The sequence below is a fragment of the Coturnix japonica genome, unplaced genomic scaffold (assembly GCF_054131305.1).
Source record: "Coturnix japonica strain WE unplaced genomic scaffold, WE-NBRP24 Scf079, whole genome shotgun sequence".
In the NCBI taxonomy this organism is placed as follows: Eukaryota; Metazoa; Chordata; class Aves; order Galliformes; family Phasianidae; genus Coturnix; species Coturnix japonica.
Window position 1 is genome coordinate 45,644 of NW_028188982.1, and position 17,905 is coordinate 63,548.

A 17,905-nucleotide genomic window follows, 5' to 3' on the forward strand; every position below is an offset into this window, starting at 1 on the left:
CTGTTCTTCACGTGTTATTCCTCTGTTCTTCACGTGTTATTCCTCCTTTCTTCCTCTGTTCTTCCTGTGATTCTTCCCCTCTTATTCCCGTTTTTCCTCTATTCTTCCCGTTCTTCCCAATTCTTCCCGTTCTTTTCTTCCTGTCCTTCCCCTCTTCTTCCCCTATTTTTCCTCTGTTCTTCCCTTTTTCTTCCTGTTTTTCCTCTGTTCTTTCCATGTTCTTCCCCTTTCCTTCCTCTCCTCTTCCTCTTTTCTTCCCGTTATTCCTGATTTTCCTCTGTTTTTTCCCATTCTTCCGCTATTTTTCCTCTTTTCTTCCCCTGATTCTTCCCCTCTTTTTCCTCTGTTCTTTCCATGTTCTTCCCCTTTCCTTCCTCTCCTCTTCCTCTTTTCTTCCCGTTATTCCTGATTTTCCTGTTTTTTCTCATTCTTCCGCTGTTCTTCCTCTTTTCTTCCCCTGATTCTTCCCCTCTTTTTCCTCTCTTCTTCCCCTGTTCTTCCCATGTTCTTCCTGTGTTCTTCCCATGTTCTTCCCCTATTTATCCCATCTTCTTCCCCTGTTCTTCCCCTATTTTTCCTCCGTTCTTCCCTTGTTCTTCCTGTTTTTCCCCTCTTCTTTCCCTGTCCTTCCCCTGTTCTTCTTATCATGTCCTTGATGTGTCCTTCTCATGTTCTTGACATGTCCTTATCACATCCTTGGTGTGTCCTTATCATGTCCTTATCGTGTCCTTGCTGTGTCCATATCACATCCTTGACGTGTCCTTATCATGCCCTTGGCATGTCCTTATCATGTCTTTACCATGTCCTTCTCATGTTCTTGTCATGCCCTTCTCATGTTCTTGTCATGCCCTTCTCATGTCCTTGGCGTGTCCTTCTCATGTCCTTGGCATGTCCTTATCATGTCCCTGGCGTGTCCCTCTATCCTTGGAGTGTCATTATTACGTTCTTGGTGTGTCCTTATCATGTCCTTCCCATGTCCTTATCATGTCCTTACCATGTCCTTGGCGTGTCCATATCACATCCTTGGCATGTCCTTATCATGTCTTTACCATGTCCTTCCCATGTCCTTGGCATGTCCTTATCATGTCCTTGGCATGTCCTTATCATGCCCTTCTCATGTCCTTAGTGTGTCCTTGGCATGTCCTTCCCGTGTCCTTATTGTGTCCTTAGCATGTCCTCGGCATATCTTTACCATGTCCTTACCATGTCCTTGGCATGTCCTTATCATATCCTTTGTGTGTCCTTGGTGTGTCCTTATCGTGTCCTTTCCATGTCCTTCCCATGTCCTTATCATGTCCTTGGCGTGTTCTTATCACATCCTTACCATGTCCTTGTGTCCTTATCATGTCCTTATCATGTCTTTACCATGTCCTTTCCATGTCCTTGGCATGTCCTTCTCACGTTCTTGTCATGCCCTTCTCATGTCGTTGGCATGTCCTTAGTGTGTCCTTGGCATGTCCTTCCTGTGTCCTTATCATGTCCTTAGCATGTATTTACCATGTCCTTCCCATGTCCTTGGCATGTCCTTCTCACGTTCTTGTCATGCCCTTCTCATGTCCTTGGCATGTCCTTATCACATCCTTCTTGTGTCCTTCCCATGCCCTTCTCATGTCCTTGTCATGCCCTTCTCATGTCCTTGACGTGTCCTTCTCATGTTCTTATTGTGTCCTTATCACATCCTTGGCGTGTATCTTATCATGTCCTTGCCATGTCCTTATCACATCCTTTTCATGTCCATATCACATCCTTCTTGTGTCCTTCCCATGCCCTTCCCATGTTCTTGTCATGCCCTTCTCATGTTCTTGTCATGCCCTTCTCATGTCCTTGGCGTGTCCTTCTCATGTCCTTGGCATGTCCTTATCATGTCCTTATCATGTCCCTGGCGTGTCCTTCTATCCTTGGAGTGTCATTATTACGTTCTTGGTGTGTCCTTATCATGTCCTTATCGTGTCCTTGGCGTGTCCATATCACATCTTTATCATGTCCTTATCATGTCCTTCGCATGTCCTTATCATATCCTTTGTGTGTCTTTATCATGTCCTTATCATGTCTTTACCATGTCCTTCCCATGTCCTTGGCATGTCCTTCTCATGTTCTTGTCATGCCCTTCTCATGTCCTTGGCGTGTCCTTCTCATGTCCTTCCCATGCCCTTCTCATGTCCTTTGCATGTCCTTAGTGTGTCCTTGGCATGTCCTTCCCATGTCCTTGGCATGTCCTTCCCATGTCTTTACCGTATCCTTATCATGTCATTGGCGTGTTCTTATCACATCCTTACCATGTCCTTGTGTCCTTATCATGTCTTTACCATGTCCTTTCCATGTCCTTGGCATGTCCTTCTCACGTTCTTGTCATGCCCTTCTCATGTCCTTGGCATGTCCTTAGTGTGTCCTTGGCATGTCCTTCCTGTGTCCTTATCATGTCCTTCCCATGTCCTTGGTGTGTCCTTAGCATGTTCTTGGCATGTCCTTGGCGCATCCTTATCACGTCCTTGGCATGTCCTTATCATATCCTTTGTGTGTCCTTGGCATGTCCTTATCATGTCCTTGGTGTGTCCTTCTCACGTCCTTTGCATGTCCTTATCATGCCCTTCTCATGTCCTTGACGTGTCCTTCTCATGTTCTTATTGTGTCCTTATCATATCTTTGGTGTGTCCTTCCCATGCCCTTCTCACGTCCTTGGTGTGTCCTTATCATGTCCTTTCCATGTCCTTACCGTGTCCTTATCATGTCATTGGCGTGTTCTTATCACATCCTTACCATGTCCTTGTGTCCTTATCATGTCCTTAGCATGTATTTACCATGTCCTTCCCATGTCCTTAGCGTGTCCTTCCCATATCCTTGGCGTGTCCTTGGCATGTCCTTAGTGTGTCCTTGGCATGTCCTTTCTGTGTCCTTATCGTGTCCTTATCATGTCCTTCCCATGTCCTTGACGTGTCCTTCTCATGTTCTTATTGTGTCCTTATCACATCCTTGGCGTGTCCTTCCCATGTCCTTGGCATGTCCTTCTCATGTCCTTGGCGTGTTCTTGGCATGTTCAGGCAGCCCTGGTAGAGAAGCGGATCCTGGCCCGTGTTCACAGCCGCTTCATTGTGTCCCTGGCCTGCGCCTTCCAGACCAAAACCGACCTCTGCCTCGTCATGACGCTGATGAACGGCGGCGACCTGCGGTAAGCGTGTCCTTAGCGTGTCCTTAGCGTGTCCTTAGCATGTTCTTAGTGTGTCCTTAGTGTGTCCATAGTGTGTCCTTAGTGTGTCCTTAGTGTGTCCTTAGCATGTTCTTAGTGTGTCCTTAGTGTGTCCATAGTGTGTCCTTAGCGTGTCCTTAGCGTGTCCTTAGCGTGTCCTTAGTGTGTCCTTGGCATGTCCTTGGCATGTTCTTAACATGTCCTGGGCATGTTGTTGCCGTGTTATTGGAGTATCCTCACCATATCCTTACCATATCCTTGGCATGTCTTTGGCATGTTATCGGTATGTTATAGGCATATCCTTACCATATCCTTGGCATGTCCTTAGTGTGTCCTTGGCATGTCCTTAGCATGTTATTGTTGTGTTCTCACTGTGTCCTTAGTGTGTCCTTGGCATGTTGTTGCCATGTTATTGGCATATCCTCACCATATCCTTACCATATCCTTGGCATGTCCTTGGCATCTCCTTGGCATGTTATAGGCATATCCTTACCATGTCCTTGCCATGTTCTTGGCATGTCCTTGGCATGTTATTGTTGTGTTCTCACCATGTTATTGGCATGTTATTGGCATGTTATTGGCATAACCTCACCATATCCTTACTGTACCCTTACCATGTCCTTACCGTGTCCTTGTCATGTTCTTGGCATGTCCTTAGTATGTTCTTATCATGTTATTGGCATGTTATTGGAATATCATTACCATATCATTACCATATCATTACCATGATCTCACCATGTTGTTACCATGTTCTTGGCATGTCCTTAGCGTGTTCTTGGCGTGTTACTGGCATGTCCTTAACATGTCCTTGGCATGTTATTGCCATGTTATTGCCATGTTAATGGCTTATCCTTACCATGTTCTCACCACATCCTTAGCGTGTCCTTCGCGTGTTCTTGGCGTGTTACTGGCATGTCCTTACCATGTCCTTGGCATGTTATTGTTCTGTTCTCACTGTGTCCTTGGCATGTTATTGCCATGTTAATGGCTTATCCTTACAATGTTCTCACCACGGCCTTAGCGTGTCCTTAGCGTGTTCTTGACGTGTTCAGGTACCACATGTACAACGTGGACGAGGCCAACCCGGGTTTTGCTGAGGGTCGTGTTATCGGTGTGTTACCTTGTCCTTAGCGTGTCCTTAGCGTGTTCTTGGCGTGTTCAGGTACCACATGTACAACGTGGACGAGGCCAACCCGGGTTTTGCTGAGGGCCGTGTTATTGGTGTGTTACCGTGTCCTTAGCATGTCCTTAGCATGTCCTTAGCGTGTCCTTAGCGTGTCCTTAGCGTGTTCTTGGCGTGTTCAGGTACCACATGTACAACGTGGACGAGGCCAACCCTGGTTTTGCCGAGGGCCGTGTTATCGGTGTGTTACCGTGTCCTTAGCGTGTCCTTAACATGTCCTTGGCATGTTATTGTTGTGTTCTCACCGTGTCCTTGGCATGTTATTGGCATATCCTCACCATATCCTTACTGTACCCTTACCATGTCCTTACCATGTCCTTGGCATGTTGTTGGCATGTCCTTAGCATGTTCTTATCATATTATTGGCATGTTATTGGCATATCATTACCATATCCTTACCATATCCATACCATGTCCTTACCATATCCTTGGCATGTTCTTGGCATGTCCTTAGCATGTTATTGGCATGTTATTGGTATGTTATTGGCATGTAATTGGCATATCATTACCATATCATTACCATATCATTACCATATCATTACCATGATCTCACCATGTTGTTACCATGTTCTTGGCATGTCCTTAGCGTGTTCTTGGCGTGTTACTGGCATGTCCTTACCATGTCCTTGGCATGTTATTGTTCTGTTCTCACTGTGTCCTTGGCATGTTATTGCCATGTTATTGCCATGTTAATGGCTTAACCTTACCATGTTCTCACCACATTGTTACCATGTCCTTGGCGTGCCCTTAGCGTGTTCTTGGCGTGTTCTTGGCGTGTTCAGGTACCACATGTACAACGTGGACGAGGCCAACCTGGGTTTTGCCGAGGGCCGTGTTATCGGTGTGTTACCGTGTCCTTAGCGTGTCCTTAGCGTGTTCTTGGCGTGTTCAGGTACCACATGTACAACGTGGACGAGGCCAACCCGGGTTTTGCTGAGGGCCGGGCCATGTTTTACACGGCTCAGATCCTGCTGGGCCTGGAGCATCTGCACCAACATCGGATTGTGTACAGGGACCTGAAGCCCGAGAACGTGCTGCTGGATGATGCCGGTATGGGGGGATGTGGGGCGGGATATGGGGGGATATGGGGCTGGAGATGGGGCTGGATATGGGGGGATATGGGGGGATATGGGGGGATATGGGGGATATGGGGGGATATGGGGCTGGATATGGGGCTGGATATGGGGCAGGAGATGGGGCTGGATATGGGGCAGGAGATGGGGCTGGATATGGGGCAGGATATGGGGCTGGAGATGGGATGGATATGGGGCTGGATATGGGGCTGGATATGGGGGGATATGGGGCTGGATATGGGGTGATAGGGGGGGATATGGGGTTATGGGGGGGTTAGGGGGGGATATGGGGCATTATGGGGGGAGATATGGGATTATGGGAGGGGATATGGGGTTATGGGGGGGGATATGGGGGGATATGGGGCTGGAGATGGGGCTGGAGATGGGGCTGGATATGGGGCAGCATATGGGGCTGGATATGGGGTGATATGGGGGATATGGGGCTGGAGATGGGGTTATGGGGGGAGATATGGGATTATGGGAGGGGATATGGGGTTATGGGGGGGGGATATGGGGGTTATAGGGGGATATGGGGCAGGATATGGGGCTGGATATGGGGGGATATGGGGTGATAGGGGGGGATATGGGGCTGGAGATGGGGCTGGATATGGGGCTGGATATGGGGGGATATGGGGGTGGATATGGGGTTATGGGGGGGATATGGGGGGATATGGGGGGATATGGGGGGATATGGGGTGGATGTGGGGTGGATATGGGGGTTATGGGGTGATGGGGGGGTTATGGGGGGGATATGGGGGGTTATGGGGGGTTATGGGGGTTTATGGCGGGATATGGGGGGCTATGGGGGGATATGGGGTGGATATGGGGGGATATGGGGGGATATGGGGTGATAGGGGGGATATGGGGTGATGGGGGGGATATGGGGGGATATGGGGCGGGATATGGGGGGATATGGGGTGGATATGGGGGCTATGGGGGGATATGGGGGGATATGGGGCAGGATATGGGGGGTTATTGAGGATATGGGGGGGATATGGGGCGGGATATGGGGCGGGATATGGGGCTGGATATGGGGTGGGATATGGGGGGATATGGGGCTGGATATGGGGCTGGATATAGGGCTGGATATGGGGCTGGATATGGGGCTGGAGATGGGGGGATATGGGGCGGGATATGGGGCTGGATATGGGGAGATATGGGGATGGAGATGGGGCAGGATATGGGGTATATGGGGCAGGATATGGGGGGATATGGGGTGATGGGGGGGATATGGGGGGATATGGGGTGGATATGGGGCTGGATATGGGGGGATATGGGGCTGGATATGGGGCTGGATATGGGGCTGGATATGGGGCTGGATATGGGGGATATGGGGGGATATGGGGCTGGATATGGGGCTGGAGGTGGGGTGGGATATGGGGGTGGATATGGGGCTGGAGATGGGGCGGGATATGGGGGGATATGGGGCTGGATATGGGGCAGGATATGGGGGGATATGGGGCTGGATATGGGGCAGGATATGGGGGGATATGGGGCTGGATATGGGGCTGGATATGGGGGGATATGGGGCTGGAGATGGGGCTGGATATGGGGCTGGATATGGGGCTGGAGATGGGGTGGGATATGGGGTGGATATGGGGGGATATGGGGGTTATGGGGGGTTATGAGGGGGTTATGGGGTGATACGGGGGATATGGGGTGGATATGGGGGTTATGGGGTTATGGGGGGAGATATGGGGGTTATAGGGGTATATGGGGTGGATATGGGGGGATATGGGGTTATGGGGGGAGATATGGGATTATGGGAGGGGATATGGGGTTATGGGGGGGATATGGGGGGATATGGGGCTGGATATGGGGCTGGATATGGCGCTGGATATGGGGGGATATGGGGCGGGATATGGGGCGGGATATGGGGCTGGATATGGGGGGATATGGGGGCTATGGGGCGGGATATGGGGGGATATGGGCTGGATATGGGGCTGGAGATGGGGGACTATGGGGTGATAGGGGGGATATGGGGTGATAGGGAGGGATATGGGGTGGATATGAGGGGATATGGGGGTTATGGGGGGATATGGGGCTGGATATGGGGTGGATATGGGGTGATAGGGGGGGATATGGGGTTATGGGGGGGATATGGGGGGATATGGGGCTGGATATGGGGGGATATGGGGGGATATGGGGCAGGATATGGGGGGATATGGGGTGATAGGGGAGGATATGGGGTAATGAGGGGGTTATGGGGGGATATGGGGGGATATGGGGTGGATATGGGGGTTATGGGGGGATATGGGGGGATATGGGGTGGATATGGGGATGGATATGAGGGGATATGGGGGCTATGGGGCTGGAGATGGGGGGATATGGGGTGGGATATGGGGCGGGATATGGGGGGATATGGGGCTGGATATGGGGGGATATGGGGCTGGATATGGGGCTGAATATAGGGCTGGATATGGGGCTGGATATGGGGGGATATGGGGCAGGATATGGGACGGGATATGGGGGTGGATATGGGGGTATATGGGGTGATAGGGGGAGATATGGGGCTGGATATGGGGCAGGATATGGGGGGATATGGGGTAGGATATGGGGCTGGATATGGGGTTATGGGGGGGATATGGGGGGATATGGGGGGGATATGGGGCTGGATATGGGGGGATATGGGGCGGGATATGGGGCTGGAGATGGGGCTGGAGATGGGGGACTATGGGATGATAGGGGGGATATGGGGTGATAGGGGGGGATATGGGGGGATATGGGGCGGGATATGGGGCGGGATATGGGGGGATATGGGGGGGATATGGGGGGATATGGGGGGGATATGGGGCTGGATATGGGGCGGGATATGGGGCTGGATATGGGGGGATATGGGGGGATATGGGGTGATAGGGGAGGATATGGGGTTATGGGGGGGGATATGGGGGCGTTATGGGGGGGATTGGGGGGATATGGGTGATAGGGGGGGATATGGGGTTAAGGGGGGGTTATGGGGGGATATGGGGTGAATATGGGGGGATATGGGGGTTATGGGGGGATATGGGGTGGATATGGGGGGATATGGGGGGATATGGGGTGATAGGGGGGGATATGGGGTTATGAGGGGGTTATGGGGGGATATGGGGGGATATGGGGTGGATATGGGGGTTATGGGGGGAGATATGGGGTTATGGGATGGGGGTGGATATGGGGAGGCTATGGGGGGATGGGGGGGTTATGGGGTGGATATGGGGCTGGAGATGGGGCTGGAGATGGGGGGATATGGGGCTGGAGATGGGGCTGGAGATGGGGCTGGATATGGGGCTGGAGATGGGGTGGGATATGGGGTGGATATGGGGGGATATGGGGGTTATGGGGGGTTATGAGGGGGTTATGGGGTGATACGGGGGGATATGGGGTGGATATGGGGGTTATGGGGTTATGGGGGGAGATATGGGGGTTATAGGGGTATATGGGGTGGATATGGGGGGATATGGGGTTATGGGGGGAGATATGGGATTATGGGAGGGGATATGGGGTTATGGGGGGGATATGGGGGGATATGGGGCAGGATATGGGGGGATATGGGGGGATATGGGGCTGGATATGGGTCTGGATATAGGGCTGGATATGGGGCTGGAGAAGGGGGAAAAGGGGGGATATGGGGTTATGGGGGGGATATGGGGCTGGATATGGGGGGATATGGGGGGATATGGGGGGATATGGGGGATATGGGGGTTTATGGGGGATATGGGGGGATATGGGGCTGGATATGGGGCGGGATATGGGGGGATATGGGGCAGGATATGGGGGGATATGGGGTGGGATATGGGGCGGGATATGGGGCTGGATATGGGGCTGGATATGGGGGGATGTGGGGCTGGATATGGGGCAGGATATGGGGTGATAGGGGGGGATATGGGGTTATGGAGGGGTTAGGGGGGATATGGGGGGTCATAGGGGGATATGGGGCAGGATATGGGGTGGATATGGGGGGATATGGGGCTGGATATGGGGTGGATATGGGGTGATATGGGGGATATGGGGGGTTATGGGGGGTTATGGGGGGATATGGGGGGGATATGGGGGTTATGGGGGGAGATATGGGGCTATGGCAGGAGATATGGGGCTATGGGGGGAGATATGGGATTATGGAGGGGTTAGGGGGGATATGGGGGGTTATAGGGGGATATGGGGCAGGATATGGGGCTGGATATGGGGGGATATGGGGCGGGATATGGGGGGATATGGGGTGATAGGGGGGGATATGGGTGGATATGGGGCGGGGTATGGGGTGATAGGGGGGGATATGGGGGGATATGGGGCAGGATATGGGGGGATATGGGGTGGGATACGGGGCGGGATATGGGGGGATATGGGGTGGGATATGGGGCTGGATATGGGGGGATATGGGGCTGGAGATGGGGTGGGTTATGGGGGGATATGGGGTGATAGGGGAGGATATGGGGTAATGAGGGGGTTATGGGGGGATATGGGGGGATATGGGGTGGATATGGGGGGTGATGGGGGTTATGGGGGGGTTATGGGGGGTTATGGGGTGATAGGGGGGGATATGGGGTTATGGGGGGGGATATGGGGCTGGATATGGGGCAGGATATGGGGGGATATGGGGGGATGGGGTGGATATGGGGCTATGGGGAGGCTATGGGGGGATGGGGGGGTTATGGGGGGATATGGGGTGGATATGGGGCTGGATATGGGGTGATAGGGGGGGATATGGGATTATGGGAAGGGATATGGGGTTATGGGGGGGGATATTGGGGTATATGGGGTGGATATGGGGCTATGGGGGGAGATATGGGGCTATGGGGGGAGATATGGGGTTATGGGGGGAGGTTGTTATGGGGGGCTGACGCTGCTATGGGGCAGGGTTTCTGTGGGGCAGGGTTTTTCTATGGGGCAGGGTTTCTATGGGGCAGAGGTGCTGAGTGTCATCTATGGGGCCAGGCCATGTCCGTCTGTCCGATCTGGGGCTGGCGGTGGAACTGAAGGACGGACAGACCAAAACCAAGGGATACGCCGGGACCCCAGGTGGGTTATGGGGGGATGTGGGGCAGGATATGGGGCTGGATATGGGGGGATATGGGGCTGGATATGGGGCTGGATATGGGGCTGGATATGGGGCTGGATATGGGGCTGGATATAGGGGGATATGGGGGGATATGGGGGGATATGAGGCGGGATATGGGGCGGGATATGGGGGGATATGGGGGGATATGGGGCTGGATATGGGGCTGGATATGGGGGGATATGGGGCTGGATATGGGGCTGGATATGGGGGGAGATATGGGGCGGGATATGGGGCTGGATATGGGGGGATATGGGGGGATATGGGGCTGGATATGGGGGGATATGGGGCTGGATATGGGGCTGGATATGGGGGGAGATATGGGGCGGGATATGGGGCTGGATATGGGGCTGGATATGGGGGGATATGGGGCTGGATATGGGGGGATATGGGGCTGGATATGGGGCGGGATATGGGGCTGGATATGGGGGGATATGGGGCTGGATATGGGGCAGGATATGGGGCTGGATATGGGGCAGGATATGGGGGGATATGGGGCTGGATATGGGGCGGGATATGGGGCTGGATATGGGGGGATGTGGGGCAGGATATGGGGCTGGATATGGGGCTGGATATGGGGCTGGATATGGGGCTGGATATGGGGGGATGTGGGGCAGGATATGGGGCTGGATATGGGGCTGGATATGGGGCTGGATATGGGGCTGGATATAGGGCTGCATATGGGGCTGGATATGGGGGGATATGGGGCTGGATATGGGGCTGGATATGGGGCAGGATATGGGGCTGGATATGGGGGGATATGGGGGGATATGGGGCTGGATATGGGGCGGGATATGGGGCTGGATATGGGGCGGGATATGGGGCTGGATATGGGGGGATATGGGGGGATATGGGGCAGGATATGGGGCTGGATATGGGGCTGGATATGGGGCGGGATATGGGGCTGGATATGGGGCAGGATATGGGGCAGGATATGGGGCTGGATATGGGGGGATATGGGGCAGGATATGGGGCTGGATATGGGGGGATATGGGGCTGGATATGGGGGGATATGGGGCAGGATATGGGGCTGGATATGGGGCAGGATATGGGGCTGGATATGGGGCTGGATATGGGGCTGGATATGGGTGGATATGGGGCTGGATATGGGGGATATGGGGGGATATGGGGCTGGATATGGGGCTGGATATGGGGGATATGGGGGGATATGGGGCTGGATATGAAGGGATATGGGGCTGGATATGGGGCTGGATATGGGGCTGGATATGGGGCGGGATATGGGGGGATATGGGGCTGGATATGGGGCTGGATATGGGGGGATATGGGGCTGGATATGGGGCTGGATATGGGGGGATATGGGGCGGGATATGGGGCTGGATATGGGGCTGGATATGGGGGGATATGGGGCGGGATATGGGGCTGGATATGGGGCTGGATATGGGGGTATATGGGGCGGGATATGGGGCAGGATATGGGGGGATATGGGGCTGGATATGGGGGGATATGGGGCGGGATATGGGGCTGGATATGGGGCTGGATATGGGGGGATATGGGGCGGGATATGGGGCTGGATATGGGGGGATATGGGGGGATATGGGGCTGGATATGGGGCGGGATATGGGGCTGGATATGGGGGGATGTGGGGCGGGATATGGGGGGATATGGGGGGATATGGGGCTGGGTATGGGGCGGGATATGGGGCTGGATATGGGGCTGGATATGGGGGGATATGGGGCTGGGTATGGGGCGGGATATGGGGCGGGATATGGGGCGGGATATGGGGGGATATGGGGCTGGATATGGGGCTGGATATGGGGCTGGGTCTCTATGGGTCTCTATGGGTCTCTATGTGTCTCTATGGGTCCCTATGGGTCTCTATTGGGCGTTGTGGGGCGCTATGGGTCTCTATGGGGTCCCAATGGGTCTCTATGGGGCGCTATGGGTCCCTATGGGTCTCTATGGGTCCCTATCGGTCCCTATGGGTCCCTATGGGTCTCTATGTGTCTCTATGGGTCTCTATGGGTCCCTATGGGTCTCTATGTGTCTATGTGTCTCTATGTCTCTATGGGTCCCTATGGGTCTCTATGTGTCTCTATGGATCTCTATGGGGTGCTATGGGTCTCTATGTGTCCCTATGTGTCTCTATGGGTCTCTATGGGTCTCTATGGCTCCCTATGGGTCTCTATGGGTCGCTATGGGTCTCTATGGCTCCCTATGGGTCCCTATGGGTCTCTATGGGGCGCTATGCGTCTCTATGTGTCTCTATGGGTCTCTATGGGTCTCTATGTGTCTCTATGGGTCTCTATGGGTCTCTATGGGTCGCTATGGGTCCCTATGGGTCTCTATGCGTCCCTATGTGTCTCTATGGGTCCCTATGGGTCTCTATGCGTCCCTATGGGTCTCTATGTGTCTCTATGTGTCTCTATGTGTCCCTATGGGGCGCTATGGGTCTCTATGGGTCGCTATGGGTCGCTATGGGTCGCTATGGGTCGCTATGGGGCGCTATGGGGCGCTATGGGTCGCTATGGGTCTCTATGGCTCCCTATGGGTCCCTATGGGTCTCTATGGCTCCCTATGGGTCTCTATGGGTCTCTATGGCTCCCTATGGGTCTCTATGTGTCTCTATGGGTCTCTATGGGTCGCTATGGGTCCCTATGGCTCCCTATGGGTCTCTATGGCTCCCTATGGGTCCCTATGGGTCTCTATGGGTCTCTATGGGTCCCTATGGGTCTCTATGGGTCTCTATGTGTCTCTATGGGTCTCTATGGGTCTCTATGGCTCCCTATGGGTCGCTATGTGTCCCTATGTGTCCCTATGGGTCGCTATGGCTCCCTATGGGTCCCTATGGGTCGCTATGGGTCTCTATGTGTCCCTATGGGTCTCTATGGGCCGCTATGGGTCCCTATGGGGCGCTATTGGGCGCTATGGGTCTCTATGCGTCTCTATGGGCGCTATGGGTCTCTATGGATCTCTATGGGTCTCTATGGGTCTCTGTGGGTCTCTATGTGTCCCTATGGGTCTCTATGGGGCGCTGTGGGTCTCTATGGGTCTCTATGTGTCTCTATGGATCTCTATGGGTCTCTATGGGTCTCTATGGGTCGCTATGGGTCGCTACGGGGCGCTATGGGTCGCTATGTGTCTCTATGGGTCTCTATGGGTCTCTATGTGTCTCTATGGGCGCTATGTGTCTCTATGCATCTCTATGGGCGCTATGGGTCGCTATGGGCGCTATGGGTCCCTATGGGGCGCTATGGGATGCTATGGGGCGCTATGGGGTGCTATGTGTCTCTATGGGTCTCTATGGGTCTCTATGGGTCTCTATGTGTCTCTATGGGTCTCTATGTGTCCCTATGGGTCTCTATGGGTCTCTATGGGTCGCTATGGGTCTCTATGTGTCCCTATGGGTCTCTATGGGTCCCTATGTGTCCCTATGTGTCTCTATGTGTCCCTATGTGTCTCTATGGGTCTCTATGTGTCTCTGTGTCCCTATGGGTCGCTATGGGTCCCTATGGGTCGCTATGGGGCTCTATGGGTCTCTATGTGTCTCTATGGGTCCCTATGGGTCTCTATGGGCGCTATGGGTCGCTATGGGTCGCTATGGGTCGCTATGGGTCTCTATGGATCCCTATGGGTCCCTATGGCTCCCTATGGGTCTCTATGTGTCCCTATGGGGCGCTATGGGTCTCTATGGGTCTCTATGGGTCCCTATGGGTCGCTATGGGTCCCTATGGGTCGCTATGGGGCGCTATGGGTCCCTATGGGTCTCTATGCATCTCAATTGGTCCCTATGGGTCCCTATGGGTCTCTATGGGTCTCTATGGCTCCCTATGGGTCCCTATGGGTCTCTATGTGTCCCTATGGGTCTCTATGTGTCCCTATGTGTCCCTATGGGTCTCTATGGGTCTCTATGGCTCCCTATGGGTCCCTATGGGTCTCTATGGGTCTCTATGGCTCCCTATGGGTCCCTATGGGTCCCTATGGGTCTCTATGGGTCTCTATGGGTCCCTATGGGTCTCTATGGGGCGCTATGGGTCGCCATGGGTCGCTATGGGTCTCTATGGGTCTCTATGTGTCTCTATGGGTCTCTATGGCTCCCTATGGGTCCCTATGGGTCTCTATGGGGCGCTATGGGGCGCTATGGGTCGCTATGGGTCTGTATGGGTCCCTATGTGTCCCTATGTGTCCGTATGTGTCCCTATGGGTCTCTATGTGTCTCTATGGGTCCCTATGGGTCGCTATGGGTCTCTATGTGTCCCTATGTGTCTCTATGTGTCCCTATGGCTCCCTATGGGTCTCTATGGGGCGCTATGGGTCTCTATGGGGCGCTATGGGTCGCTATGGGTCGCTATGGGGCTGTCTCCCCATAGGTTTCATGGCCCCCGAGGTGCTGCGTGACCAGGAGTACGACATGGCGGTGGATTACTTCACTTTGGGGGTGACCCTGTACGAGATGCTGGAGGCCAAGGGGCCCTTCCGACGCCGTGGGGAGAAGGTGTGGGGCAGCTATGGGGCAGCTATGGGGCAGCTATGGGGCAGCTATGGGGCAGCAATGGGTCTCAATGGATCTCAATGGAACCCTATGGGGTCTCTGTGGGGCATCTATATGGCAGCTATGGGGCAGCTATGGGGCAGCTATGGGGCAGATGGGGGTCACTGTGTCCCTATGGGGCACCTATGGGTCGCTATGGGGCAGCTATGGGTCGCTATGGGGCAGCTATGGGTCGCTATGGGGTCCCTATGGGTCTCAATGGATCTCAATGGAACTCAATGGATCTCAATGGAACCCTATGGGGTCTCTATGGGGCATCTATAAGGCAGCTATGGGGCACAAGGGATGCTATGGGGCAGCTATGGGTCGCTATGGGGCAGCTATGGGTCACTATGGGGCAGCTATGGGGTCCCTATGGGTCTCAATGGATCTCAATGGAACTCAATGGATCCCAATGGAACCCTATGGGGTCTCTATGGGGCATCTATATGGCAGCTATGGGGCAGCTATGGGTCGCTATGGGGCAGCTATGGGTCACTATGGGGCAGCTATGGGGTCCCTATGGGTCTCAATGGATCTCAATGGAACTCAATGGATCCCAATGGAACCCTATGGGGTCTCTATGGGGCATCTATATGGCAGCTATGGGGCAGCTATGGGGCAGCTATGGGTCTCAATGGAACTCAATGGAACCCTATGGGGTCTCTATGGGGCATCTATAAGGCAGCTATGGGGCAGAGGGGGGTCACTGTGTCCCTATGGGGCACCTATGGGTCGCTATGGGGCACCTATGGGTCGCTATGGGGCAGCTATGGGGCAGCTATGGGTCTCAATGGATCTCAATGGAACTCAATGGAAGTCAGTGGGTCCCTATGTGGCTCCTATGGGCTGTCTATGGGGCAGCTATTGGGCAGCTATGGGGCACAAGGGTCACTATGGGGCAGCTATGGGGCAGCTATGGGTCTCAATGGATCTCAATGGAACCCTATGGGGTCTCTATGGGGCATCTATAAGGCAGCTATGGGGCACATATGGGGCAGCTATGGGGCACAAGGGATGCTATGGGGCAGCTATGGGGCAGCTATGGGGCAGCTATGGGGCAGCTATGGGGCAGCTATGGGGTCCCTATGGGTCTCAATGGATCTCAATGGATCTCAATGGAACCCTATGGGGTCTCTATGGGGCATCAATAAGGCAGCTATGGGGCTGATGGGGGTCACTGTGTCCCTATAGGGCACAAGGGATGCTATGGGGCAGCTATGGGGCAGCTATGGGGCAGCTATGGGGTCCCTATGGGTCTCAATGGATCTCAATGGAACTCAATGGATCTCAATGGAACCCTATGGGGTCTCTATGGGGGCATCTATAAGGCAGCTATGGGGCACATATGGGGCAGCTATGGGTCGCTATGGGTCTCTATGGGTCCCTATGAGTCTCAATGGATCTCAATGGAACTCAATGGAAGTCAGTGGAACTCAATGGATCTCAATGGAACCCTATGGGGTCTCTATGGGGCATCTATAAGGCAGCTATGGGGCACATATAGGGCAGCTATGGGTCGCTATGGGGCAGCTATGGGTCGCTATGGGGCAGCTATGGGGCAGCTATGGGTCTCAATGGATCTCAATGGAACTCAATGGATCTCAATGGAACCCTATGGGGTCTCTGTGGGGCATCTATAAGGCAGCTATGGGGCACAAGGGATGCTATGGGGCAGCTATGGGTCGCTATGGGGCAGCTATGGGGTCCCTATGGGTCTCAATGGATCTCAATGGAACTCAATGGATCTCAATGGAACCCTATGGGGTCTCTATGGGGCATCTATAAGGCAGCTATGGGGCACAGATGGGGCAGCTATGGGGGTCACTGTGTCCCTATAGGGCACAAGGGATGCTATGGGGCAGCTATGGGGCAGCTATGGGGCAGCTATGGGGTCTCAATGGATCTCAATGGAACTCAATGGATCTCAATGGAACCCTATGGGGTCTCTGTGGGGCATCTATAAGGCAGCTATGGGGCACAAGGGTCACTATGGGGCAGCTATGGGTCACTATGGGGCAGCTATGGGTCGCTATGGGGCAGCTATGGGGCAGCTATGGGGTCTCAATGGATCTCAATGGAACTCAATGGATCTCAATGGAACCCTATGGGGTCTCTATGGGGCATCTATAAGGCAGCTATGGGGCAGATGGGGGTCACTGTGTCCCTATGGGGCACAAGGGATGCTATGGGGCAGCTATGGGGCAGCTATGGGGCAGCTATGGGATCCCTATGGGTCTCAATGGATCTCAATGGATCTCAATGGATCTCAATGGAACTCAATGGATCTCAATGGAACCCTATGGTGTCTCTATGGGGCATCTATAAGGCAGCTATGGGGCACAAGGGTCACTATGGGGCAGCTATGGGTCGCTATGGGGCAGCTATGGGGCAGCTATGGGGCAGCTATGGGGCAGCTATGGGGCAGCTATGGGTCTCAATGGAACTCAATGGATCTCAATGGGTCTCAATGGAACTCAATGGATCTCAATGGAACCCTATGGGGTCTCTATGGGGCATCTATAAGGCAGCTATGGGGCAGATGGGGGTCACTGTGTCCCTATGGGGCACAAGGGATGCTATGGGGCAGCTATGGGGCAGCTATGGGTCGCTATGGGGCAGCTATGGGGTCCCTATGGGTCTCAATGGGTCTCAATGGAACTCAATGGATCTCAATGGAACCCTATGGGGTCTCTATGGGGCATCTATAAGGCAGCTATGGGACACAAGTGATGCTATGGGGCAGCTATGGGGCAGCTATGGGGCAGCTATGGGGCAGCTATGGGGTCTCAATGGATCTCAATGGAACTCAATGGATCTCAATGGAACCCTATGGGGTCTCTGTGGGGCATCTATAAGGCAGCTATGGGGCACATATGGGATGGCTATGGGGCAGATGGGGGTCACTGTGTTCCTATGGGGCAGCTATGGGTCGCTATGGGGC

At 53.9% G+C, this 17,905-nt stretch overlaps 1 protein-coding gene across 1 annotated transcript in view; it reads left to right on the forward strand.

Annotated features, from left to right (window-relative positions):
• LOC107307752 (rhodopsin kinase GRK1-like) overlaps positions 1-17,905 on the forward strand; it is a 59,037-nt gene that overhangs the window by 12,954 nt on the left and 28,178 nt on the right. The window contains 4 exon segments of the mRNA XM_085534230.1: positions 3,039-3,166; positions 5,260-5,417; positions 10,352-10,435; positions 14,801-14,925. Of these exon segments, the coding sequence (XP_085390356.1) occupies positions 3,039-3,166; positions 5,260-5,417; positions 10,352-10,435; positions 14,801-14,925 (495 nt within the window).